A 25450-nucleotide genomic window follows, 5' to 3' on the forward strand; every position below is an offset into this window, starting at 1 on the left:
CTCAGCCCCACGACATTAGAAGCCTACAGGTGGAAACCAAGGAGCTGCAGTACGTGCAGTGTGGAGTCCAAGCCATAGCCTAGGCACGAAGGGTATTTCCTTGGCCCAAGAACACTTCCTGGAAAATTTACATCACTGACCTAGATTAAAAGATAAGAACTTGGAAAGAAAGACTGCTATGGAGTAAAATAAAGAACAAAATACTTTAAAGTATGTCAGAACTATATATCTATTAAGAAGTACAGGAAGAAGAAAGTATTTAAGGTGATAATGTGCCAGAAAAAAAAGCCTGAAGAGGAGCAAATGAAGCAAACCTATCATGTTGGACTGTTTAACCACAAGATTATGAGAAAAACACTTTGAAGGACTCCAAAAACTTTCCAACTGCAGGAAAAAGGGAACTTTTACCATGCCAACATCTGTTGAAAAATGCAGATTCACAGAATCACAGAATTGTTAGGGTTGTAAGGGACCTCTGGAGTTCAGCTCATCCATCGCCCCTGCCAAGGCAGGGTCACCTAGAGCAGGTTACACAGGAATGCGTCCAGGTGGGTCTCGAATGTCTCCTGAAAGGGAAACTCCATAACCTTCACACACCAGCAGTCTATAAAGTTCCTAGAGTGTGATAATTACATTTTTTAATTATTTAAATATGTGAAGGCTACTGCATGGTATGTATCTTGGGCTGGTTCTCCATTGCAGGTCTGACTCATCTACAAATCTAATTGTGAAAAGCAATTTGAGTAAAAATCATTACGAAATGAGAGATCAGCATTCTAAAAAAGGAAATATGAAAGAGACTATAGAACACCTCTTTGAAGAGAGATCAGATATATTTCTCCAATAGAGAAAAAACAAAATAGGCTTCAGAAAATCAAACTTCAGCACCACTGAGGAACCAGAAGTGCCAGGGCAACCCTCTGAGGAATAACATAGTGTTGTAGGTGTCCTTTTCCTGTGATAGGGTAATTAAAGTTAGCAATTAAACATTGCTAACTATTGGGGTACCTGCTGCTGCATTTCACTACTTGGGCAGCAAACTACCCCAATGCAAATCCAAACTACAATGCACATTATGAGAACATTATGACTAAACCAGGTGGAAACCACAGCAAAGTTTTTTAATTGAAAACCATTCTCAAAATCTGCAGCAGTAAGTTAACAATTCTCAATATGTATTTCAATCAATAATTTAACCTGTGAGAATTATAGTTTATATTAGAAAATTCAATATCCTACTTGTTTCTAGTACAGGAATGAGACTTCTCTATTTAAGTATTTGCTGCCATCATGTGTACACTTCAAAAACTGCAAACGCACGAACAATACTCTTACCGAGTCAAAAATCAGCTATGAGTACACATAAGGGCATTACAGGCTTCAGTCAGAAGGTGATGAAGTATCAAGGATCACTAATGTAATTATAACATCAATTCAATTACGAAGACCACATACTTCCACTATGTAATCAAAAGAAGCAAGAAACTCATTATAAGTAAATGGTATTTGGTGGTCCACAAAAAATAAACCAATTGTGCTGGTTCATTCCATGCAGATATCAAAACTACCAGAACAATTCAATACCTTCAGCCATGACATCTCCAAAACAGCAGTAGTGATGGGGACTTAAACCCTTCCACCAGGTTTCCTATGGTTCAGGAAGGAAAAAAAAAAGAAATAAAAAATAGAACGTTGCAGTGACCTAATGTTCATTTCCTATAAATTAGGAAATAGAATAGTTCAGTAAGAAGAAAAAAAATACTATGAAATCACATAAAACTAGTTTATCAATTTTACACCATTCAGTAATTCCCACAGAGAAAGGGAAGATGCATCTACATTTTAAGGGTCTGTTGTCAGCCAGTCTTGAAATGCGTGTGCAAGATCAATTTAGAACATATTCTACCAATGTAGCTAGTTACTGCAGTGAGGAAAAACGTGCATCATGCTCTCTTTCACCTCAGACTCTCTCTCACTAATATCCCTGAAACAACAAAAAGCAGCATATTAACAGGACTCAAACTCCCCACGTATCAGTAAGCCTAAAATTCTACACTCAGTAACTCTGCCTCTAGTATTGCTTCTAACTTGTTCATTAGAGAATAGCTCATTACTTAACATTACTTCTGGAACTGACCTTTAAAAGCTATAAATTCAAACATTTTAGCAGATACTATGATTATATATGTTTTCCGAATTATATCCTTCAAAAATGTAGCTTGAAATTGAGACACAGAAACAAAAAAATACTTCAGGAGAAATTTTCTGCTCGATGGATTGCCAGGAGTGAGCTGCATAAACAGCAGGATATCACTTAGAAGATCTATGTGGTAAATACAGTCAGCTTCAGCCTTGAAACAGCCAAAGCTCTCAGCATTACAGAAGACATATAAAACAACATGAAGATTGACAAAGATGCTGCTAAATACAAGATTATGAAGCCAAAATGTGAGACTCAACTTCTTGCAAAAAAACTATCTCAGATTAAACGACTGAATATTGAACTAAATAAAAACCCTTTCACCCCTCAATGTGTACTCATCAGTATGCCCTAAGTATAGCCGTATATATACAAATCTGGGGCTTTAAAAATCCTCCAATATGCATAACTCTACTTGTTCAGACACCTCACATTATGCTGAAAAAAAGAAAAAAAAAAACAGTTTCCAAACAATTATTCAGATGTGCTCCAGCTGCCATTTTAACTTGCATAAAATATCAATTTTGTGTCTACACAGGACAGAAAGGTACATCTATACAGTACGTGCAATTACAGCACTCATAATATTATTGCAGTAATTACAAAATGTGGTACTTGACAGCACTTGTACAAAGTTGGCAGTGTTTATAGTGTTGATACTGGAAATGCACTGACAACATAGTAAAACCTACCATGCTTACAAAACACTACATGCTGACAATATTCACACAAGGAGCAAACAAATGCTAGAAGGAAGGTGTCGATAAAATACAAACAAGCAGAAATCCTTATACATTTGCAATTTCAATTTGTATTCAGTTTGTCTGTTTGACCCACTACATTGTCTTAAAATGCAACAAAATTCAAACCTTGATATCTTCATCTGAAAATCTAGCCTGATAAGGTTCTCTCAATTCTACTGTATAGTACTTTAAATACTAAAAATAGACTGTGCTGTAACACTGTGGGCAAAACAATCAGAATACCCATCTTCTCCTCTTTCTTTTTTTTTTTTTATTTACATGTAAGAGGAAGCAACAAATCTAACAAGACCCATACTTGCACACATACAACTTACAGACAACTTTTTAAGACACTCATTTTCTTTCTGTAACCTGTATCAAGTTAAAGTATTTGAAATGGCTGTCAAGCAATACTGAAAAAGAGGAAGCATGCTAATTTGCAGCAAATATGATAAAACTGTTAAATTCAAAGAGTACTCAGGGATTTGAATGTACAAAATAACAGATTTCTGATCACTGCAGCTCTAACTTGAAAAAATCCAGAGGCCCTGAGAATTATGTGCCATTTCGTATATAATTTATACATAATAAAGGCTTTTGATTCCCTAAGTTTCAAACACATATACAAGTACAACAGAATGTTACCCAGTGTGGATATGCACATGTTGTCTCATATGGCTTGGATGGAATTTTATACCACCACTAGATGGAAACCTGAATTACCTTTTAAACTGACAATTCTGTAAATGCTCCATTACTGGCTCTCCTTCTACTGTGTCTGGCTATTTTCTCATTTAGAGCTCTAATCACGTGCTGGCTGTCACTAACCTGTACTCATTAGGAAGGTATCCATGGAGCAGAAATACACAAAACTTCTACAGTATCTTCAACTCTGAGAGCATTAACACAAATATGCCCTGCTCAGTTCCCAGGCCAGTGCACTCAGTGTAAGGAATAACCTGTTGCACATATTATTTACCCCACTTCTACAGCAATTTAAACTTCTCAATCTAAGTTACAACTAATAAGAATTGCTGTAGTCTGACAAGAAATTTCAGTAGGGATTCACTTAATAACACATCATATTAACAACATCAAAGGCACGCTACCAAAGCATCTGAAATTTATAAACCTATTTGCACATCATGTATTTATACGAAATTTCATCACTTTGATGGAGTTCACTGTGCAATGTAACTGAGGTGACTGGCACTTACAAGTGACTGGCATTACTGCCTGATGTGACTCCTATGACTCAGATATTATTTCCTGCTGTGTCCAAACAATTGTAAACAAAGACTTCAACTGACAGACAAGCACAGTTAATAAGACAGCCATCTGACTAGCTACATGCAATCATAGATACAATAACACAGAGATAACTGGCATAGTAACATAACAGAAGCACTGAGAGTACTGATGCCACATCATATAAGATTTTGAATTTGGAAAATACAGTAAAGGTCTAAACCCAGTATGTACACAGAAAAAAAAAAAACAACCCACCAAGGAATCACTGACCTTAGCAGTAGGGAGTTGAACCTGAAAGAGAATGACACTGTTTTCCAGGTGAGAAGTACCAAATGCCCCTTCCTGTGACAGGAGTGCACCATGCACAAGCCAGAGGGTATCCACCAGGCTACCCCAAGTCTCCCCACATGAGAAAGCTCCCAGACTGCCTGGATTCTCCACGGAAGAGAAGCGAACACCAGCTCCTGCTTCTAAATCCAAATTTGAAAGAGCACTGAAAGGATGGAAGTAATGCCATAATATGAAAAAGATCTTATTACTGTGAAACTTTGCAACAGGGACCCACATGCTCAACCTTTGCTTTTATTTCTTTGGTCAAAAGGACAATTGCACATGAACACTGGTTCAGGAAACTCTTCAAATCACAGGTCACCATGACAAAATTGTATCTTACGCAAAGACAGACTTCAAATCTTACAGCAAAGCAGGCCACCAGGAATGCTAGGTCAGAGCAGCAGGCTGCTTTCTCTTTCTACATGCTCTTCAATTTATCAGCCACAACTCCATGGCTCTCAGAAAAGGGTGAAATTCTTTCCTGCCTTTTGATAAATATCAAAGAAAATAGAGGGAACTGTCTCTAATTTATTTCTCACAAATCAATAACCAGTGAAGACCCTAAGTGGGGACTAAATACATAAGGCTCAGTAGGAATTCACTCTTAATAAGAAGGTTTTGGTTCAGATAGCCATAAAAATCACTAAAAGCAAATTCTGGTATCCAGGAATGTTAAAATTAAATACTACTCTTAAATCCCATTTCACAACTTTTATTATAGTCATAAAATGGCAAAAAACTTAAAGACATATTATACTTCAAAAAAATGTACTCCTTTGTCAGGTAAAGAAAACATAGAATCATAGAATCATAGAATCGATTGGGTTGGAAAAGACCTCCAAGATCATCGAGTCCAACCCTTGGTCCAAATCCAGTCCATTTACCAGATCATGGCACTCAGTGCCACGTCCAATCTGCGTTTAAAAATCTCCAGGGATGGTGAATCCACCACCTCTCTGGGCAGCCCATTCCAATGCCTGATTACTCTCTCTGTAAAGAATTTTCTCCTGATATCACTTATATAATCTACTTCACTGAAATTGAGAGCATAATACACAAAGTCAGCAGCAGTTTTAGACTTTTGCAACCTATATTATTTGGCAAAAGACAGCACAAAAAGCAACCCACACATCCCGTTCCCATCTCAGTGTGACTTCAGTACTGGCCACAGCTGCTTCTTCCATGCTCTTTGACTATTTGCTCTTCAAACTCTCCCATCAACATTTTGACATATTTTTCAGTGTCAGAAGCTTAAAAATAAAGTGGAGGGAAGATCATACTAGCCCAGAGAATTGAGAGGCAAAAAGTTCTGTAAGCGTATCCACTCACAAGCAGAAAAAGATACATCAGAACACTATGTCCTGAGAAATATCACGGCAGCACCCCACAATCATCCCTGCAAACTAAGTATTGCAAGGGACCTGGCTAACTGAAAACAAATTTGATGAAAGACTATTACTTGTATCACATCAAATATTATACTGATTCCAAAAAATTAGTCACTCTTGAGAGGCTACGTGACCAGGTTCCCCAGACAGAGAGATACTGTTCTGTCTTCATTTTACCAATATAATGCCTAGATTTGTTATGAGGAATGAAATGTCATCTTTCTTTGGAGTATACAACAGCAGATGCCAGCTCCCAAATCGGTCTCAGTTCATTTGAAAGCTTATAAAAAGGCTTTCAGAGTCAAGAGTGGCCAAAGCATTTCAAAGGCAATTTATTCAACCTGTTAGATGTGAGAAGATGCCACGTAACTCTGAAGAATGATTCTGTTCATCTTCAAGTAGTCCAGGCCTTCTCATCTACAGGTCAGGCTTTAGAAAAAAGCCAAGTATGAAATGGTCATTTTCAAAACTAAAAGAGGAATTAGCTTAAATGTGAAACAAATGGTTATTGAAATTACTTAGCTGAATGTTCTACTTATTGTAACCTGGAATGAAGTGATCAATACTATCTTAATATTACCTATCTTAAGTAAGCATTCTCATCAGCTACCACATGATTTAGAAGACTGTTGGACTAATTGACTTATCATACCTGGCAACATTAATTCAATAGCATTCCAAAGTAATAATCACGATCAATCTAATTATATCAGCAGTCTCCTGTGAGTACCAATTATTTTAATTAAAATATTAAATATTTAGAAAATAGATAGGAACATATATTAATAATTTATATACTTAATTTTAATCTACCTGAACAAGCATAATTCCTGAACAACAAAGCTTACTTTCTTTGTATCCCACTTTAATATTTTCCATCAGGTTTCAAGACATCAATCTAATACCAATGAAAAAAGCCCTATTTATATTGTTCTACTTTTATATAAGTGTATATGGGCTTGCAGACCATTATTAGTCATATTCACTTAAGAACTCTTCCAAGAATATTCAAGTGATAGTCTCCCTATTTTGTAAATGCAAACAGGTCAGTTTGGGTTTCCTATAAAACTACATTAACCGTCTATGTGGTTGGGTTCTAACACTAAAGCCCTCAATTCCTGTGTATTCTAAACAAGCGAATCCCTTCTCATCTCTTTTACAGGAAAATTACATGAATCATTCACATACTAAGGCAGTATCATTTGGGAGCTTTTTACCTTTTTTTTTCCCCCCATTCTTTTTAAAGCTAATCTAGAAATCTCCCTCCAGATTCTTCACCATGTTTCACAGGAAATAAAGGAAACTTGCTCAGCTTATGAGAAACAATCTCAGAATCATTTGAATTGGAAAAGACCTCCAAAATCATCAAATCCAACCTTTGACCAAACAACACCTTATCAACTAGATAAGTGCTAGGCCCAGTAATTTCTTGGACACTTCCAGGGACAGTGAATCCACCACCTTCATGGGAAGTCCGTTCTAATATTTAGCAATCCTTTCTGTGACAAAATTCTTCCTGATGTCCAATCTGAACATGCCCTAGGACAGCTTAAGGCTACATTCTCTCATCCTGTCACTAGTTGCCCGGGGGAAGACACCAACCCCCACCTTGCTACAACCTCAAATCAACATGCTCAGTTCTCTTGAATCAGCATGATTTAAATACCAAGGGAGCAAAAAAATCATTTGAGGCAACCATAATGTGATTAGAATACCAGGTCTGCTTTCTAAACAACTAACAAATATGAATCAAATTGGAGGACAAGAAAGCACACCATAGGCTATGAACTAGTATATTCAAGCACACCCAGAAGGTCTGACTACCCAAAAAAATCCTGAAAGGTTTTAACAATAGTCAAGCAGTTTCATGTTAAAATAAGCCATCCTTGAAAGTTGTCATTCAAAAAGCATTTGGGATGGCTTATTAAGATTACATTTCATACTGAAGTCCTCATTCAAAGTCAACAAACATCGATGCAATCATCATATCCATAATCTTTATCCTCTGATGAATATACATTAAGATATACTATTTTAATATAAAATTATGAGTACTAATTTTCTGTAACATGAGACATCAAGCTACTCTGTACCAGATGCCCTGCATGCAATAGAAGACATGAGGAAAGAACATTTCCAGATGCAAGTTGAATACTGATAACACTAAAGTGCATACAGCAAGGTATATACTCAGCCTAATGAACAAGCAAATTGGGGAGAAAAGCGCTTGACATGCAACATGTAAAAATACTGTTAACAGAGCTGTAACTTCGCTTCGTTTTTTTCTTAAATAAACTTAACAGGAAATTCAAAAAATCATTTTGTATTAATATTGTAGTGATTTGTTTAGGTGGATTTTTTTGTTTGGTTTGTTTTTTGTTTTGTTTAATAAACATAGATAAGGAGGCAAGGAGTACAGTTATGGTTCATAAATGTGAAGAACTAGCATATCACTGATTCATTCACCACTAACTGCAACTCTTACGCCCTCCAAGAACTGGATGCTTTGCAGGTACCCTGGCTCTGCAAGAACTGTCCTAGAGCTTCTAGCCTATTTCTGGTCAAAAGTGTGTCCTGCTGCCCAGGAAGGGGGCAAAGAATAAAACCCAACAGAAGCAAGTGATGCATAATACAACTGTTCACCACCCGCTGACTGATGCCCAAACCATCCCCAAGCAGCAAATGGCCCCACCTGGCCAACTCCCCCCAGTTTATATATTGAACCTGATGTTCTATGGTATGGAATATCCCTCTGGACAGTTCAGGTCAGCTGTCCTGGCTATTCTCCCTCCCAGCTTCCTGTGGACCTCCTCACTGGCAGAGCATAGGAATCTGAAAAGTCCTTGATTTAGAGCAAGCACTACTGAGGAACAATTAAAACAGTGCGTTATCAACATTATTCTCATATTAAATCAAAAACACAGCATATACAACCTATTGAGAAGATTAACTCTATCCCAGCCAAAACCAGGACAGAGGACTCCAATATGAATTAGAGCCTAATCGGAGTCTACAGTTACCTAATCCAAGTTGTCTACAGTCCACCTTCCTCAATTATCTAGTTCAAGTCTTCAAGGGGCTAGGAACCACAGCATAGCATAACATGCAAAGAAAGTCTCACAGACCAAAAATATCAAAGTCTGATGTAAATTCCACCCTTGAAACAGATTATCATTTGGGGGAGAAAAAAATCGCAGAACAAAACAAAAATTAAAGATGAGAAGAGACCTGTTAACTATGTGCTAATATCTCCCAGCATCTTGTTAGAAGACAGACATATTTGCAAAGTTCTTTATACTCGCACACTCAAAACAGTTATTAAATTAGTTTCCTTTCCTTGAACATATCATACCTAATAGCACTAAATGTCAGGTTTCAAAATTCAACTTCTGTTCCTCGTAGTCTAATTTTTGTCACAATTTTCCCTATAATCTACTTCTGAAACATTTTAAAACTGAGAAATATTTTCACTGTTTACTTCACAGAAACAGTTAAAGGTATTTCAATGTAAACACTTACTTCCTTTTCTAAAACTATTTTAAGGAAGATTTTAGCACTGAAAATAGTAACCTGTAACTTGTCTTCTTAGCTCATGTTAAAACTGGAAGCAACGATGCGGAAACATTTCAGCAATATCAAGTAAACGGCAATTGAGAACTACAATAGCATCAGGCATTTGAGAGGTAGATACAAATTTCCCTGATTTGAGGATCTATCAGTTGGCAAGAGGCAATTAAAATACACTTATTCCTCTCCTATGAAGAGAATACCAGGCAGCATTCTCCCTGCTGGTTCCTGATGCCCTGGCCCAAGTTCCTTTACTCCACAAAATTTCAGCTACAGCACACAGAAGGGATGGGCCAGTTCTCCCCTCACTACCCTTCAGTTGGTAAACTGGGAGGCAATGGATGCTACCTATGCTAAGCAGCTTTTATGGCAAAGCAGAATATAATTTTTTTTCACCGAAAGGAAAACAGTTTTGAGATTCAAAAATACTCCCAAACCAGTAGTTCAATGAGCATGAAAATTAATGGGAAGCTTGTCTACAGATCCATCTCTTGCAGTTGAGTTCTTGTTTTAATCGAAGTTTCTCCTCTGTGAAGTGTCTACACATTTGTCTGCCGTGTGGGTTTTTAGGTGTCTATTAATACTCTAGCATCTGCTGGAGTTCAGGTATGTGGGGAAAGCACCTTATGGGTCTCCCTCCTCTGCTGCTTGTGAAACTTGTTACAACCTCATCACTTCAGAGTGATCTGCTTTTCCATCCTTGGTGAAACCAGGCACTAAGTTCGGGGAAGGGGCGTTCAGCAGAGAAGCAATGTTCACATAAACCTTGTTTTGTTAGGAAACACTGAAAAAATGTCACTCAGAAATAAAACACAAGATCATGGGGAAGCTATTTACACCTGTGTATTTAGTTAATTATAACTATACAATTAGCTATGTATGTAGTTATAAACATATATGGATCTATATAATATATTGTTATAAATAATAAAGGTAATACTGTGTATATATTTGTATATACAGTTCATTATATAATTGTTGTCATTCTGTTACAGATAACTGTGTGTGCATAGCTATCATCACACACATTTGAGGTAAGGAAATACAAACTGTAAAAGATAACCTGCCCAGAAACGTGGAATTCAAGGAATTCTGTAGCTCTGTAAGGAGTTTGCCCTTCAGAGGAGCGTGCCCGAGGAGACAGAATCAATCAGGTTGGAAAAGACCTCTGCGATCATCGAGTCCAACCCCTGAACAGCCCGGAGCCCCTGACCTTGTGGGGCCTTCTCTGCGCCCCGCCGGGCCCCGCCGCTCCCGGCCCGGGAGTGCCCCGTCCTTCCCCCGCGGGGCGGCGGGCACTTGCCTCCCATTCCCGCAGGAAGCGCTGGGCCTCGGCGGGCCCGGCCGCCCTGTGCCTCCGGAACTCCTCCTTGACGTAGCGGTCGCCCAGGTCCCGCAGGGCGGGCGGCAGCGCCCGGTGCAGCTGCAGGATGCGGCGGTAGAGGCGCCGCGCGGCGCCCGGCGCGGCCATGGCGATGGCGGCGAAAGCGCGGCCCGGCCGGGCCCCGGAGCAGCCGCGCCGGGGCGGGGCGAAGGGCCGGGCGGCGCCGGGCCGCCTCTGAGAGCGCCCGGCTAAACACAACGCTGTCGGAAAATGCTGCCGATACACTCAGAGCCTGCGTTTTGCAGATAATGTTTAAAACATTACCGAGAAATGCAGTTGCAAATAGTACTGTCTTCACCACCATATGAACAAACTATGCCCTTTATACCAGGATAGAACGGGGCACAAGTGAGTTAGTCCACTGAGCACAAGCTTCATATGCTTAAATTTGTTTTAACTGCATTTCCAAGCGTAGGTTGAGAGACGAGAGAAGACACAGAAAGAAACCTTCCTGCCTCTGTGGGCCTGCTCGGAACTTTGTGCCACCGTGTCGTCACTACCAAGCTCCTGCTTTCTCTTACCTCCCTCTTAGAGCCCAAGCTCCAACTCCCCAGCTCTCCATAAGGTTTTTTCAGCAGCTTAACATCAAATCCAGCTCGCCCACGTGAAAAAAATCTTCATGAAAATCAACAGTCGTAGATATTTTGGAAAAAGCAGAGTCAGGCAGTGGCCACAGTGGCAAAATTCCTGCCTCATCACGGGTGCGTGTTAAGCTCCTTCCATCCAGTCAAATCGCTGGTGCTTCAAAACAGAAAGGAAATATTTCTATAGGCCCAGGTAGCGTTAAGCTTTCCCTGGATACTAGGAAATGTCATAAAAATGTATTGTCTCGTCAAAAGCCCAAGTCATTAAGTGAGAGGAAGAGAGGAAAGAGCAAAGTACAGACTATTTTGCTGACTACAATTTCTTGATGTTTATTTATTCTTTTAAGCGCTTCAGTGATGGAAAACTAAAGTTCCTAGTAACACTAAGTTACTGAAGTAAAACAAAATTGTTATCGTTTCACTTTCTATCACTGTCAATTTCCAGTCTTCTTCATGCCTGTGATGCTCTCGAAGTGAGCAGTTGGACCCTGGCAGAGGAGGTCTGATCTTCAAATTGATTGATCTTGCTATATTTTCAAACTGTATTTTCTGCAGACATTTCTTTGAGGAAGAGTTTCTGGACTTAATGCATTTTGTCTACCCTGTGTCCTTCAATATGTTCACAGTTTAAAAAGATTGAGGCTAAAAAACTGATTTGCTTTATCAGTTTTATTTGCAATGATGCAATTCCACTGAGTCATCTCAGAGTGCATTCATTTACAGAAGTTTTTTAAATATTTTATTGTATATTGACCACCATCCTCATGGTGCACGTTGAGAGTTTTCTCCTTGCTATATCCACCCTGTGTAGTTTTTAAGAGTCCTTTCCTTTAAGTGGCCTGCTTAAGCCCTCTGCTGGGCGCTCACTTTGAGGCTCAAATATCAACTCAGCCAGATCTGTGACCTTTAATAGTTTCTACACCTTTTCTTTCTGTCCAGAGAGACCAAAAGCCATTTTTTATTGGGTCTGGCTGAGATGGCGTTCATTTCCCCCACAGTGCTGTGCTTTGCATTGGTAGCTAGAAACGTGGTGATAACACAGCAGTGTTTTGGCTACTGCTGAGCAGTGCTGGCACAGCACCAGCACTGTCTCTCCAACATTCCACCCATCAGTAGGCTGGGGGTGGGCAAGATCCTGGGAGGGGACACAGCTATGCCAGCCGACCCATATTTCACACCATATGACATCAGCTCAGATATAAAAGCTAAGGAAAGGAGGACAAAAGGGGAGGCATTTGTTATTTTCAGTGTTTGCCTTCCAGAGCTACTGCTATGTGTGCTGAAGCCCTGCTTCCAGGGAAGTGGCTGAAGACCCCTTGCTGATGGGAAGTAGACAGTAAAGCTTTTTTTTCCTCATTGCTTGTGCACGCACAAACTTTCGCTTTTGCTTTGGTGAATTGCCTTATCTCAAACTACAAGTAATTTTCCATCTTATTCTCTCTCCCCTGTCTGGCTGGGAAGGGGAATGATAGAGCAGCTTAGTGGCCACCTGACATCCAGCCAAGGTCTATCCACCACACCCATCCTCTGGGGCAGGTAGTTCCTGTCCAGGAGAAGAGGAGAATTCTTTCAGCATCTGTGCACCTCCAGGATGCTTCAGCTGCAGCTCTTGAGCTTCCTCTTTGCACCTTCCCTAGACACTGCTGGAGAAGTGAGGAATTTGCCAGTCAATTCCCCATGGAGCAGAAGATAGAATTGTAAGCTTATCAAGCTGCTGATAACAGCCTAAGTTGTCAGTCTTTGCCTATTAACAGTTTTTATATCCCAAAGTCCTTGAAGGTCTCTGCACTATCAGGGAATGTGGAGAGGCAGCAGATGCAGTTGAATGTCATATCCCTTGTGTATGGGCACAAAAGGACTCACCATCAGAACTCGTTAAGACATAACATGATATTAGACGTATTACTTCCATATAATGACCTCTCAATCATCAGTACACAAAATATCTGTGCCACAGCTTGACTCCAGATACAGTTTTAGCTAACATTCATGAATATAACTCCTTAGCTTGTTACTTGCAGCTGCCTGCCTCTGTTTCCAGGCAGCACTGCTTCTGTGCAGGGCACTGTGGCGTCCATGCTGCTGTTCCCAGTGCTCGACAGCCTGGGAAAACTTCTTAGCTTGCACCAAAGAAAGCAGCACCTCCGAAGAGGGATTTATCCCACTCCTTTTTGGGCAAGTGGAGGAAATTAATCCCTACTTCCTTTCAGATGTCAATAGAAGGATGTGCTGTGGTATATGTGATTTAGTAGCCCATAAAGGATACTGTATCCAACTCAGCTTTAGCACCCTGGCTCAGTGTCAGTTGTGCTGAAACTGGTGTGAAAGCTACAAAGATACCAGAGTGTCTCTGTGCCATTGGATCTCCGTAGTGCCTTTGGATCTGGGGAAGCAGCATCTGCTCTGCCATTGGGGCAGCAGAAAGGCAGGCAGAGTGACTCAGACAATATACTAAATCTTTATTTACATGGCTAGGACTGTGTGAGGTAGCATCTCAGCCTTTTCCCAAGGATATGTGAGAAATTTGTGGTAAAGAATGGATGCAAAGTGCTCTAGTTATTTATCCATCCTTCTGAGCTTTTGACCCTGTGAATCTGCCAGAGTGGCCATGTTGTTTGCTACAGTCCTAATTCCAAATGTAGAAAGACTGGAGGAACACTTCCCTGTTTATTTTTTCCTTTTATCAGTAATGTGTTGACTAAAGAAGATGAAGCTGAAGTATTTATTGAGCTGTAATTGCTGTAATTTTTTTAATTATCAAGAGCATCCTGAGAGAAGTTCTTTTTGTGAATCAAAATAAATGATTAAATATAGAATCCAAGGATGTGATATTTCTTTCTAGAACTGTTGGTAGTCCTGATGAAGCTAAATTGTATTGTCATATTTTAAAAAACCAGAATAATCTGCAATCTTCTTCTCTAAACTGTGGGTAAATATTAAAATACAGTCCAATTTCCTGCTATTAAAAAAAAAAAAAAAAAAAAAAGAGCATGTAGCTCTGTCCCATATTATATTTCCTGGTTTTGCATTGTGCAGATCACAACAAAATTGCATCCCTTACTTCAGAATTATGGAGTTTTTAAAAAACTCTCTATGTATTTGAATAGATTCAAGACAGTTTCTTTTTGCATATTATTCCATACCAAGGCAGACTTTTCTGATTCAAAAACCAAGCCAAAGATCTGTTATGACAGCACAAATTGCCTACTAAACATTCTGCGGCATCTTCCAGTGTGCCTTGTAAACTAAAAAGACATGGAATTATCCCTGCTTTGTGGGAAACAACTGCAAAATTAATAGTTTCATAAATGACTTAGAAAAAGCCATGGATAATTAGAGATTCACAGGGTGGTTCTGCCTCTGTCAAAGTAGAGTAGAGCTTTGTCCTTGACTCAACAGAAACAAAATCAGTCCTAGCATGGGATGGTCTGCTTCAAAACCCACCTGAAATTTGGACATGCAAACTACTATACATAGATGCTGTTAAAAAAGGGACCAGCTGTTTCACAGGCTGATGAAGATACCAGTCATGTTTGCTGTTGGCTGCAGAGGCAATTGCCTGTCTATGTCTGGTCCAGGTAAAACCAGCGTTCTTCACACAGTTAGCAGGGTAAAATAGTGAGAGCAGGACAGATGGTTTTCTTTCAAAAGCTCAATTTCTGTGAGGAAAAAAAAGGTGCCATAACAAATGCTGTTTGGTGTAACTCATCAGGATGGCTTCAGGTACTCATGTATGCATCTCATAGTAAGATGAAACCAAATAATAGAATGTATTTCTTATGAATTAAATATAGTACATGACAATTTTGGAAGGAAGAGACAGACAGCTGTTTCTGCACTTCCGTCAATTGCATGCTTGGTGCACTGATAGATTTGGGACATTAAAAGGAAGTTCTGCTTTGGTTCAGTTTCTCCTTGAGCTGCTCATTCATTGCAGGAATTCTTGTTCTTTCATCAGAAGCACCTAATCTGTATCATCAAAACCAAATTTTTTTTACAGTTTCTGAGAAAGTTCTGCTTGCCTTCTTCAGACTTGAAAGATGCCAAGTGTGTTAGAAATCTTCAGAGAATGTAGCTACCAAATTTTATCAAGTTTCTGATTGAATATGTGTGAGCAGAGCTTTGCAGGGAGTCAAGTGTAAGCAACATCACCCCAGATGTTGCAGGTTGAGAGCAGGCTCATGCGTGGACCCTCTCGCTCACCATCACTTTCATCTCCCAGTAAATGTAGTAGTCTAGTGCCAGATTTCAAAGCATACAGGCACCAGCATGTCACAGGGAAGTGTTGTGAAAGAAAGAGAGGATTGTGATGAACCCGTGTGAGTTTTCTCTAATCTCATTTCAGAAACATCTATTATTCAGCAGAAATTTTGTAAAAGTTCCACTCAGTGAACTGATCCAAAATTAAATTTTTGGGTAGAATGATTAAAGAGCATCAAAACTCAATGTAATGGCAGGTAAGATGGTTTTAGGGGAAAAATCCTACACCTTCCTTTATAGATGGTGCCAAATCAGACTGTGAACTAGAAATTTTTTTTTGTCCTTAAGCTATTAGTGTTTTCAACATTCAAAGAAAACACCCAAAAGACTGCCTATATTACAAAACAGTTTTTCTAATTTTGAAAATTCAAACGTAATTTGAGAATGTCAGTATTTAGAATCAGTGTGTCTTCTCCTTTTATGAACAATCTTTTTGGTAAATACAGTACTAGTTCACTTGATTAATCTGCCACATGTGCTGTTCTGTTCAACTGCATTAAAATTCTGTAAAAGATGCAGTATTCTGCTGTTAATTCACACAGTAAGTTGATTAACAGCAGAATGTTGCTGCTGAAATAAATACAGTTTGAAAGCATACATTTTGTTATTTCAAATATAAAGAGTATATTGGGTAAAGCTTTGTGTTCTTGGTCTACTTAGTAACTAATCATAAAGCTTAAACTCATGCAAAGATGCTTCCACAAATCCATTATAATTCCTTCCAGAACAACACAAAAAGAGCACAGAAATTGTTATGTTGATGCTTTTAACAGAGGGGAGAAACAGAACAAGGGAGAAGATGCCCAAACTAAGTAAATTAGTATTTTGAAAAGCTACAGAAAAGACCATATATGTGTGAATGCAAAAGCATAGCCCAGCCTTGGAGCATCAGGAGCAGAACACAAGTGATCCCCTTCCAAACAATGGCATGCATGGCTCCTGGAAGCTCCAGATGATGTGCCATCAAACCCCAAAGTCTAAACTAAGGGAATAAAACTAGCTAGGCTACATCACTTCTAAGCTTTTAGTCCAGCTTCACATTAACCCAAGGGGAATTTAAAGCACAGCATAAACATGTGTTTAAATGAAGTTAGAAGAAAGCTTATTGTCCTGTCTCCTGTTTTAATTAAATGTGTTTTATATTAAAAGCATAGCTTACAAATGTAAGCTGTGTGGTTTCTCTGGCAGCATTGCAGCTCTAAGTAAACACACCATAGTATTATTTTGTTTGCTTTCTTCCCTAATTAAGTTTTTTAAGTTTCCTCAGCTCTCTGTGTGGCTGCTTCAGTTTTGGCCGTAGTACCGAGGCAAAGGAGACTGGAAAGAAGACTATGCTTTCTCTTTCTCCCTCCATCCACCAAGTAATCACAGATCAATTGGATATCCTTTCTCTTTTTTTTTAAGATATATAGATGTCAGACTATATGTTGCAAATAAAGCATGAGCCCTCTGGATCATACCAATCTGGGAGCCCATACCCTCCCACTGAGAGAGCTGCAAGCACCCAGGCACACTTCAGAGCAAAAAGCAGGGCTGAACCACAAAATTTGAAGGCAAACCTGAATTTTGACAGCCTTTGAAAGTGTTTGGATTTCTCTTTTTACCATCCTCAGAGGCTACAGATTTTCAGGTTCAAGGCTGTTAGTGCTTCACAAATCCAGATTGTTGTCTGCTGTTTAAAATGAAACATGCATAATCCAACATCATTCATTATTTTGGCATAAATAATGTGCTATCAGCAAAGTACATGTCCCATCTCAGGCCTCTAGGCCTTTAATAGCCCTCTGAATGCATCCAGTCTGTCCAGGACAGTTTAACATGCAGGCCAAGTTCTGGAATACTTAACTGGCCTCACACTTGGCATCACCTTTGATGTGAAGCACTGGATAGGCATCTCTTGTCTCTATCCAGTTTCTGATGTTGTAATCAATCAGGAAAACAAATCCGACACGAAACTGTGTAGCTCTGAAATTGTGTGTCTGTTTGTTGTGTTCCCTGCCCTGAAATTCAGCACCACACTGCAGGCTGGAGGTGTATCTAGATGGCTACTCATCCAAGGTTTATTATTCACTGGATGTGGTAATATTTGGGATTACATTTCTTGGTAGGATTTTCCTTTGTAGTTTCTTGATATACTATCACACGTTAATGGTTGATATTCAGGATGGAACTATAGGATACCACATGAAAAAAAAAAGGTAGTTTTAAAATAAATACTTGAGGTTCCCTAAACCCTTTTTATCCAACAGCACTATCAGTGTTCATCAATTCCTCCCTCCGCCCCCTCCCCAAACCACCTGAAGGCAGGATTGGTAGTGATCAAAAGACATACAACATGTCTTACTATTGAAATGACCACCTCTGTGAAATATGGTTTTTAATAATGAGCTTATTGCTGTTGCTTTGTGAATTATGGCCTTGCACTTCTCCTAAACCCAAACAAAAGTTATTTGCAAGGTGCCACAGGAATAATTTTTCAGCTGAAAAACAAGTACGTTAGTGATCACAAACTCCTTGCTGATTTGTGGAAGTGGCATTTGGTTTTTTACTTCTTTGAGATTTGATTTTAAACTGAGATGTTGAAAGATAATTTATTTTTGTAAGCTATGGAGGAATTGCAGCCCCAGGTGCTACAGAAAGCAAAGAGCAATATGTAGAGAAAAAATTTCAACTGTTTCAGTCTAATGTGTTAGATATTAGGATGGTCACAATCTCTTCAAAAGAAAAAAACTGGAGACTTTTCACTGATGGGAGATAGCAACTAAAAGTGCCATAGCATTGTTTAGTTCCTATTTGGTTATTTTTTTTCCCCATTGTATAGGAATTATAACATTTTATATTCATAAATAGGGGATGAAAAATAATGTATATTTAAAAATCCTTGAAATGAGTCTTGAAAGCAAACTAATGGTGCAACGATGTACTTCTGGAGCCTATAGTGAAAACAAAATTCTGTAGGACAGATAATTCTTCTGTGAGCTCTAAAATTCATATGATTGCTTTGACATCTTGAGAAATTGGAGAATCCCATCCAGGTCTAGGATACAGTCTGGATTTCAAATGTTAGGTTGTTTAAGAAATTAATATCAAAAATGAAGGCCACCTTTACGAAATATCCTAGCATTAATATCTGGCTAGTCTTACTGAGTTCAAGGGTTATTTTTTTAATTTTTTTATGCATGGAGGACCACAACCATACCATGGGCTGTACTTCAGGGAATCAATACTTCAGAAATTTTTTGAAAGAACAAGAATTGTACCCCTTCTGTTGTTAAGCTTCATATATCAAAATTGCGCTCTTCACAGCTTCCAGAGGGCTTTACTGGGACTCATTTACTGTCTTCCTGCATTCTGTTTTCAAAGTTATGCCCTGGGAGCAAAACTTTTCATTTAAGACCTGGATTTCAAAGTGCTCTCAAATCCACAGGCATCTCCGACATGTTTTGAAAACTGTTGCACCTTACCAGAGCCAGAGGCAACATTATACATGCAGGACTGAAGTCAGTTGGTCTAGCAGGTCTTCGGATAATACCTTTCAAATAAAACTTCTTTTCAACTTTCCCAGGAGGACTGCACTTTATATGCTCTAAAATCCACTGGGATATGATGGCTGTCTTGAAAACTTAGTTGTGACATGGATTGTGGGGCATTTCACAGTGTAAATTTGGAGTAATTCCTCCCTCCCTGTGGAACTCCATATAGCCATTTTTTATTCTTGTGGGTTTTGGGGGGGTTGTGGGGGTTTTTTGTGGGTTTGTGGTTTTTTTTGTTTGTTTTTGTTGTTTTTTTTTTTTGTTTTTTTTTTTTATTAACAGCTCAGAGAAATCTGAGGGTATGAATTCCATGAACTATGTGTATGTTACAGCCTGATCCTAAGCTCAGTTCTTCAGCTGATGTGCCTTCAGGTACATCAAGATTGTCTGTGAGTACTACATCCCCATTCAACAGATGGGAAACTTGAGAGGCAGAGACGTCCTGCAAACCTAGCATTCCGTAAGACAGTGGCAGAGATGGTACAACAACTTAAGGACTTTCCTGTCCATTCAGTGCTTTATCCAATAGCTGATAATGTCTTTGAGGTTTGCACAACTTTGTATTATTCCACACTGTGTCAATGTGACAGCTTTTATTTGAAACTTTTTGGACAATACCTCAATCTTATCATATGATAAGTTACCTGTACAATATCAATGTTAAATCTACGGGGAGTTTAGTAAACTCTTCCTATACACAGTGTAGAGGCTCTCTCAACAAAAGGGAGATGAAACTATTGAGATCTGAAGCCTTAACCCTAAAATGAACTGAAAGGTGTTCCCACAGCAAAGCTGGAAATGCCCCTAGCAGCAAAAGACTTGAAAGATACCAATTCTCTCTAGCTGACATTCTGTAAGAGAAATATGTCTTAAGGCAAGATTAAAACATTCATTAAAGAGAAAAAATAAAAGAGCATTACAAAAAAAAAGAGGTTTCCTTCTTACACTTCAGAAGTTACAAAACATTCTTCTGTCTCTTTAATTGCCGCTTGCAAAGGCTCTGCACTGAGTCATTTAGTTTCTGAAAGTAACAACACTGTCCTAGCCTTCTTATTGGCATGTACTCCTATGCCACCCACATTGAGCTCCAAATCTGGATCCAAGGATTGCTGAGCTGTGAAAACTGTATTTGTATAATTCTGCCAGTTACCACCCATATAATATCAAAAGAATCAAAGGGAACTAAAGATACGCTGAAACATTCAAGAGTCATACGAACGCCAACTACCAGGAGGTGCTCACAAGTTTAAGGATATTTTATATACATCCTATTCCATTCTCTGGTTGGTCTTTTCAGGGTGAAGAAGGTTGGGAACTGGTAAATGACAACTCTTTGTGTTTGATCATTTAGAAAAAAAGAAGTTTTGTATTCTATCCATCTCATCTCCAGATGGTAGTAAGTCAAATCTCAGCACAGTGCCAGTGCAGGACCAGAGGAAGGCAGCTGAGTGTTGCCACAGGATGAAAAACCATGTTTAAGAGGAGATGAGGAGTAAAACTCCCAAGCATAATTAGCATGGCTGTGTTGTTTAGCCATTCCACAGTTTGCTCTTCACTACCTAGTAATCATCCCTTCCTCAGTGGTTAAGTGTCTCCCTGCTAAAGAAAATTAAGAGATTTACCTAGGGCCAGCAAGAGGTCAGGGCAACATGATAGCAGCCTAAACATCAGCACCCTCACCTCCCTCTCTTGGGGAGTCCAGTTTTGCATGTCCCAGAGGAGTTCTGTCTTTAGGCTTGACAGATGATGCTCTAAGACTTTGGAAAGAGAGTGTTCACTGCTTCTAGAGTCTGAATTAAGCATCCTAAGGATGGCACAGGCTCTGTTCTCCAAAAAAGCAGGTTCTTCCATGACATCTCAAAGTAAAGACACAAAGGTGAATGATGCAGCTCACTCCTGAAGTGTGTCCAGATGGAAACTGCAGCTCCAAACATACAAAACTCTCTGGTTCATCTCTGTATAGGTATGTGAAGATGTATATTTTTGTATCCAGTATGAAAACTGACCTCTGTATTGAAGACAAGAATGTAGAAAATTATGTAAAGGGCTCCTCCCCTCTTAGTTTAACTAGAAATAGCAGTGATCTGGAACACCGATGGGGAAATGTTCTTCCATCTGTGTTTTTAACCAGGATGCTTAATACTCTCACCTTTATTTTCTAAGACTTTATGAATATTTTAAAGTATTTAAGTGCTTCTTTATATTTCCCTATTCTTCCAACTTGAACAAACAAAATGAGTTGATTTATTTCAGGTTCAAGTAATGAATTTCTCATCATTTTCTCTCCCTGACTTCCATGCACAAGCATGAGGCTACATTGTCTGGGGTGCATTGGCTGAGTTTATTTGTAATAAGGATACAACAAGATCCCCTGTATCCACTGAAAATAATAAACACAGAACTATCTCCACAAGTCTTTGGGTTGTTAAAAAAATTATGTTTAAAATTACTAACTTTAGGTCCCAGTTTGACATCACAGTATCTCTTTAAACAAATAACCCAGGCAGTGTAATGCTTTTTGGAAGGGGTGTGAAAGTTAGCACTGAAAGTCTTCTTGCTGGTCAAGAGATTCAGCATATTTTTGGGGGTTGGATTAAAAAAAAAACAACTCACACCCTTTATTATCCAAACAAATATTTTTCCTTAATAGTTCAATGTAACTAAGTTCATGGAAAATGTCAGTAAAAGTCAAACTACAGAAGTAAATAACTAGGGGGACTCCACGGAATGTTTGATTATTTCCCAGAATTATTCTGGAATGCACTCATTGATGTATAGACATGTGCACTCACTTGCTATCATAAAAAGCAGAAAGTTTTTATTAGCACTGAACAGGGACACAGACTTACTGTTTTCAGGTTGCATCTCAGTTGGTTACTGCAGTGTGAAAACCACTAACATACATGACCACTTGCAAAAGTCATGGATGGTGTGGTAACATAGAACAGCATCCCAAAATCTGCATCTAATTTCTATTTTACTCATTATTGGATGTCACTATGGTTAACATGACAATTCACATCCCATAAGAGCTCTGTTTAAAAAAGTTACACATATCCAAAAAATATGGAAGACATTTTCTTGCTCTTGCTTAATTTTTTTTTGTCTCAATACAGTGTAACCATTCAGAAACAAATCCAGTATGACATATCCAAACAAGCTTTGCAGTTACACACATTCCTGTCTTGTCCTGCATTCTGAATGCTGCCAGTCAGGAATCAAACACCAATTCTGACACTCTGAAATTATCTGAGGAGAGAAATTCTGCCCACAGTCATCCCATTGCTAGCATCCCTGCATCCCCTGCAGGGATTGTCTAAATCCAATGAACAGAAGGATACATCTTCTGTATGTGGTCTAGTAAGAACTTTCTGCAATATTTTGACAGTCAGATCACTTTTATCACAGATTTGTGTTTAGTTGCTATGAGGAAGACAATTTTTAAATCTTTATTATCACAGACTGAACAAGTAACACCTTACCATTTTTAATTTTCTGTGTTTTGCCTTCTCTCCTTCTGTCTCCTCCCTCTCCCCTTTTCTTCCTTGCAAACAGCACAGTGAAAAGCCTATTGTTGAGCAGTGGAGTTGGGACATTAGGGTCAAATCCCTTCATCACATTCCCTCTTCTCCTCTGAAAGGGGTTGAAATCTAAGTGAGGGAGTGACATACAAAACTGTACAGAGCTTTGGAGCATTTGCTTATGTTATACAAGATCCTGCTCCAGTGCAAGCACATTCTTGACTCCTGCTACATCCAGTGTGGAACAGTACTCAAGTTTCCATGGATTAGGGTGACTGCAGAACTTTAATGCAGAGCTTTATGTCAATGCATTTCTCATATTTGCTGCTCTTGCTTCCATGCACAATATTCACTAGTTTTGGACAGCCTAGATTTTTTTGTCACCACCTAGAAGCCTGTACAACTGTGGACTGGATCTAGTCCATGCTATATGCCTTAGTTCTGGATTGATTTGCTTCCGTGAACTGAAGCCAAAGCCTTCTTTTCCACACAGTATGTTCCTCTTCTGGATGCTATGCTTATACTCTGGCTGTATAACATTTCCAACCCAGTGCCGCTCACTGAGTAAATTGCACGGTCTAGCCATTGTAGAAAGCAAGTATGATGATTTTCAGAGGTGCTGTTCTGCTGAACTGCATCATCTTGTTGAGACAACACAACTAAAAATTATAGGAGCAGAGCTGATGGAAGACAAGGGATTTCAAAATTATACACTTTGAACATAAGAAGTGTGAGCTGGTAGGAAATTTATCCTCTTTGCTATCCTTAGCATTCACAGTTTCAGAAACAGACATGTTTTGATTGCCTTCTTTATTTATTTTTAATAACACTATTTTCAAGAGAAATACCTTACTGCTGTAGCACTGTGCATTTGGAGTTGATTAGGCATAATTTTCTGCACAAGACTTATAGAGATTGCATCAAGTGAAAAATGCAGTAATAGCAATGCAGTGCAGAAATCAGGACTGTGTCATTTTAGGATATCAGAAAGCCCTCCTTACATGTCTCTCTTTTTTCAAGAGCAGAGGGGGTGCGTCTGTGCATTTTGGAACTTGTTTGTGAGTTTCAACTGGTTACACCCAGTGTAAGTTTCTTTAACTCCTTTTTCAATTGACAGCCACTACTGAAGACAACGGAGAAACTTTGCACCATCAGAGGATTTGACCAATGTTTTGTCATTCGTTCGTTTGTTTTTCAACTAACAATAAACAAGTGGTACATAAGTGAAATACCTTATATTTTTTGGGTTTTTTTCAATCTCTGTTGTATTCCTTTAGATATCTGCAGATGCTCTGATTTATCTTCCTGCCTCTCAGAAGGATGTCATTCCCTTTCCTCACAGAGCCGAATCGGGGCTGTTTTCTGCATACAGTCCTCCAGCAGACACTCTGACAGCCAGCTGCATCGGCCAGTAGATGTCATTGTGTTTCCACCACAAAAGCACACCGAACATATTCATCTGGCTGCAAAAGCCTGTCCAGTCCTACAAACAATACTGTTGACTATTTAGGACGTTTTCTACCCTGCAGCAAAATATTTGTTAAAAATGCTTAGCCAGAAGAGAGTGAAAATTAAGTTCCAAGCATTTGATAGCTATGACTAACTAGCCAGAATACCCTTGGTTTCAGCTGATGTAGTGCCAATGGTGTTATACAAACAGAGCTTACTCAACAGGACACAAATCATTGTTAATAAACTATTACAAAAGATGCCAACAGAAGAAGACAGAAATAATGTCTCATGGATTAGCCAGTTTCTTTAAGGAACCAGCTTGTTTTGCTGTGAGGTCAGCTGTTCTTCAGTACTCAGACAGCATTGAGAATTTATACTTCAGAACTTTTTAGACCTTCAGAGTGTAATGAAAAGAGGCTGTAGTCTGTTATTTTTCAGCTATTTTATTCTGGACTATGTTAATAGCTTCCTAGCTTGAATGATATAATATTTGTGATGTAACTAGAAAGTTCCATTTGAAGTCAAAATATGGCAGGAATAGAGAAGCAAACTCTTGGCAGTAGTCCCAGCGGTAGGGTTTTCCAGAAAGTCTGACATATTTTTTATCAGCAAAAACTCAAAAGACATAATTTTAAGTTTTATTTTTAACCACAATTTCATAAACCTAATGAATGTAAACGGGCTTTGATATCTATAACACTACATTCTCAATTACAGCTCATTTCCCAAGCTAAAGATGAAGCACAAGATGAACAGAGGATGCAGTCAGCTTGCAACATCCATGCTGGAAATGGCACACGGGGCCAAATTCCCTGCTGGCAGCAACCAGTGAGGCTCTGCTGGCTCTAACAACACAGGAGACCCTTGACAGATTCAGCAGAGAACTGGCCTTTTGCAATGTATTCTGAGTCCCAGGGGCCAGTCACAAAACTGAGTGAAGTCAATGGAAATCTTTTGCTTGTTGGCAATGGCTGTGGATGAAGCCATGAATCAGGTTTTCTGGAGGCTGGGCACAGCACATCTGTCTTGGGGTGAGGCAGCTGAAAGGCGCAGACTTGGATTTGAAAGGACAAGCTTCATTTCATGAGTCTCTGCTCAGGCTCAGCAATAACCTGAGATGGCGCAAGACAAACAATGTTCTTCCCTTGCAATGCCTACGGGAGCTATGAGGAGAGTGGCTTGTCCTCTTGCTTGCTCGTGGAAACATGTAAAACCCTTTCTGGACTGGGAGACT

General features: G+C 39.2%; 1 protein-coding gene across 1 annotated transcript in view; it reads right to left on the reverse strand.

Moving 5' to 3' along the window:
• Positions 1–10960, reverse strand: part of SDHAF3 (succinate dehydrogenase complex assembly factor 3) — a 36608-nt gene extending 25648 nt beyond the window's left edge. The window contains exon 1 of the mRNA XM_039388647.1: positions 10786–10960. Within this exon, the coding sequence (XP_039244581.1) occupies positions 10786–10953 (168 nt within the window). The 5' untranslated portion in view covers positions 10954–10960. The remainder of the gene's footprint in view (positions 1–10785) is intronic.
• Between the last annotated feature and the right edge of the window lie 14490 nt (positions 10961–25450).

Source organism: Pipra filicauda, unplaced genomic scaffold (genome assembly GCF_003945595.2).
Source record: "Pipra filicauda isolate LSUMZ 115617 unplaced genomic scaffold, ASM394559v2 scaffold66_size7647185_pilon, whole genome shotgun sequence".
Lineage (NCBI taxonomy): Eukaryota > Metazoa > Chordata > Aves > Passeriformes > Pipridae > Pipra > Pipra filicauda.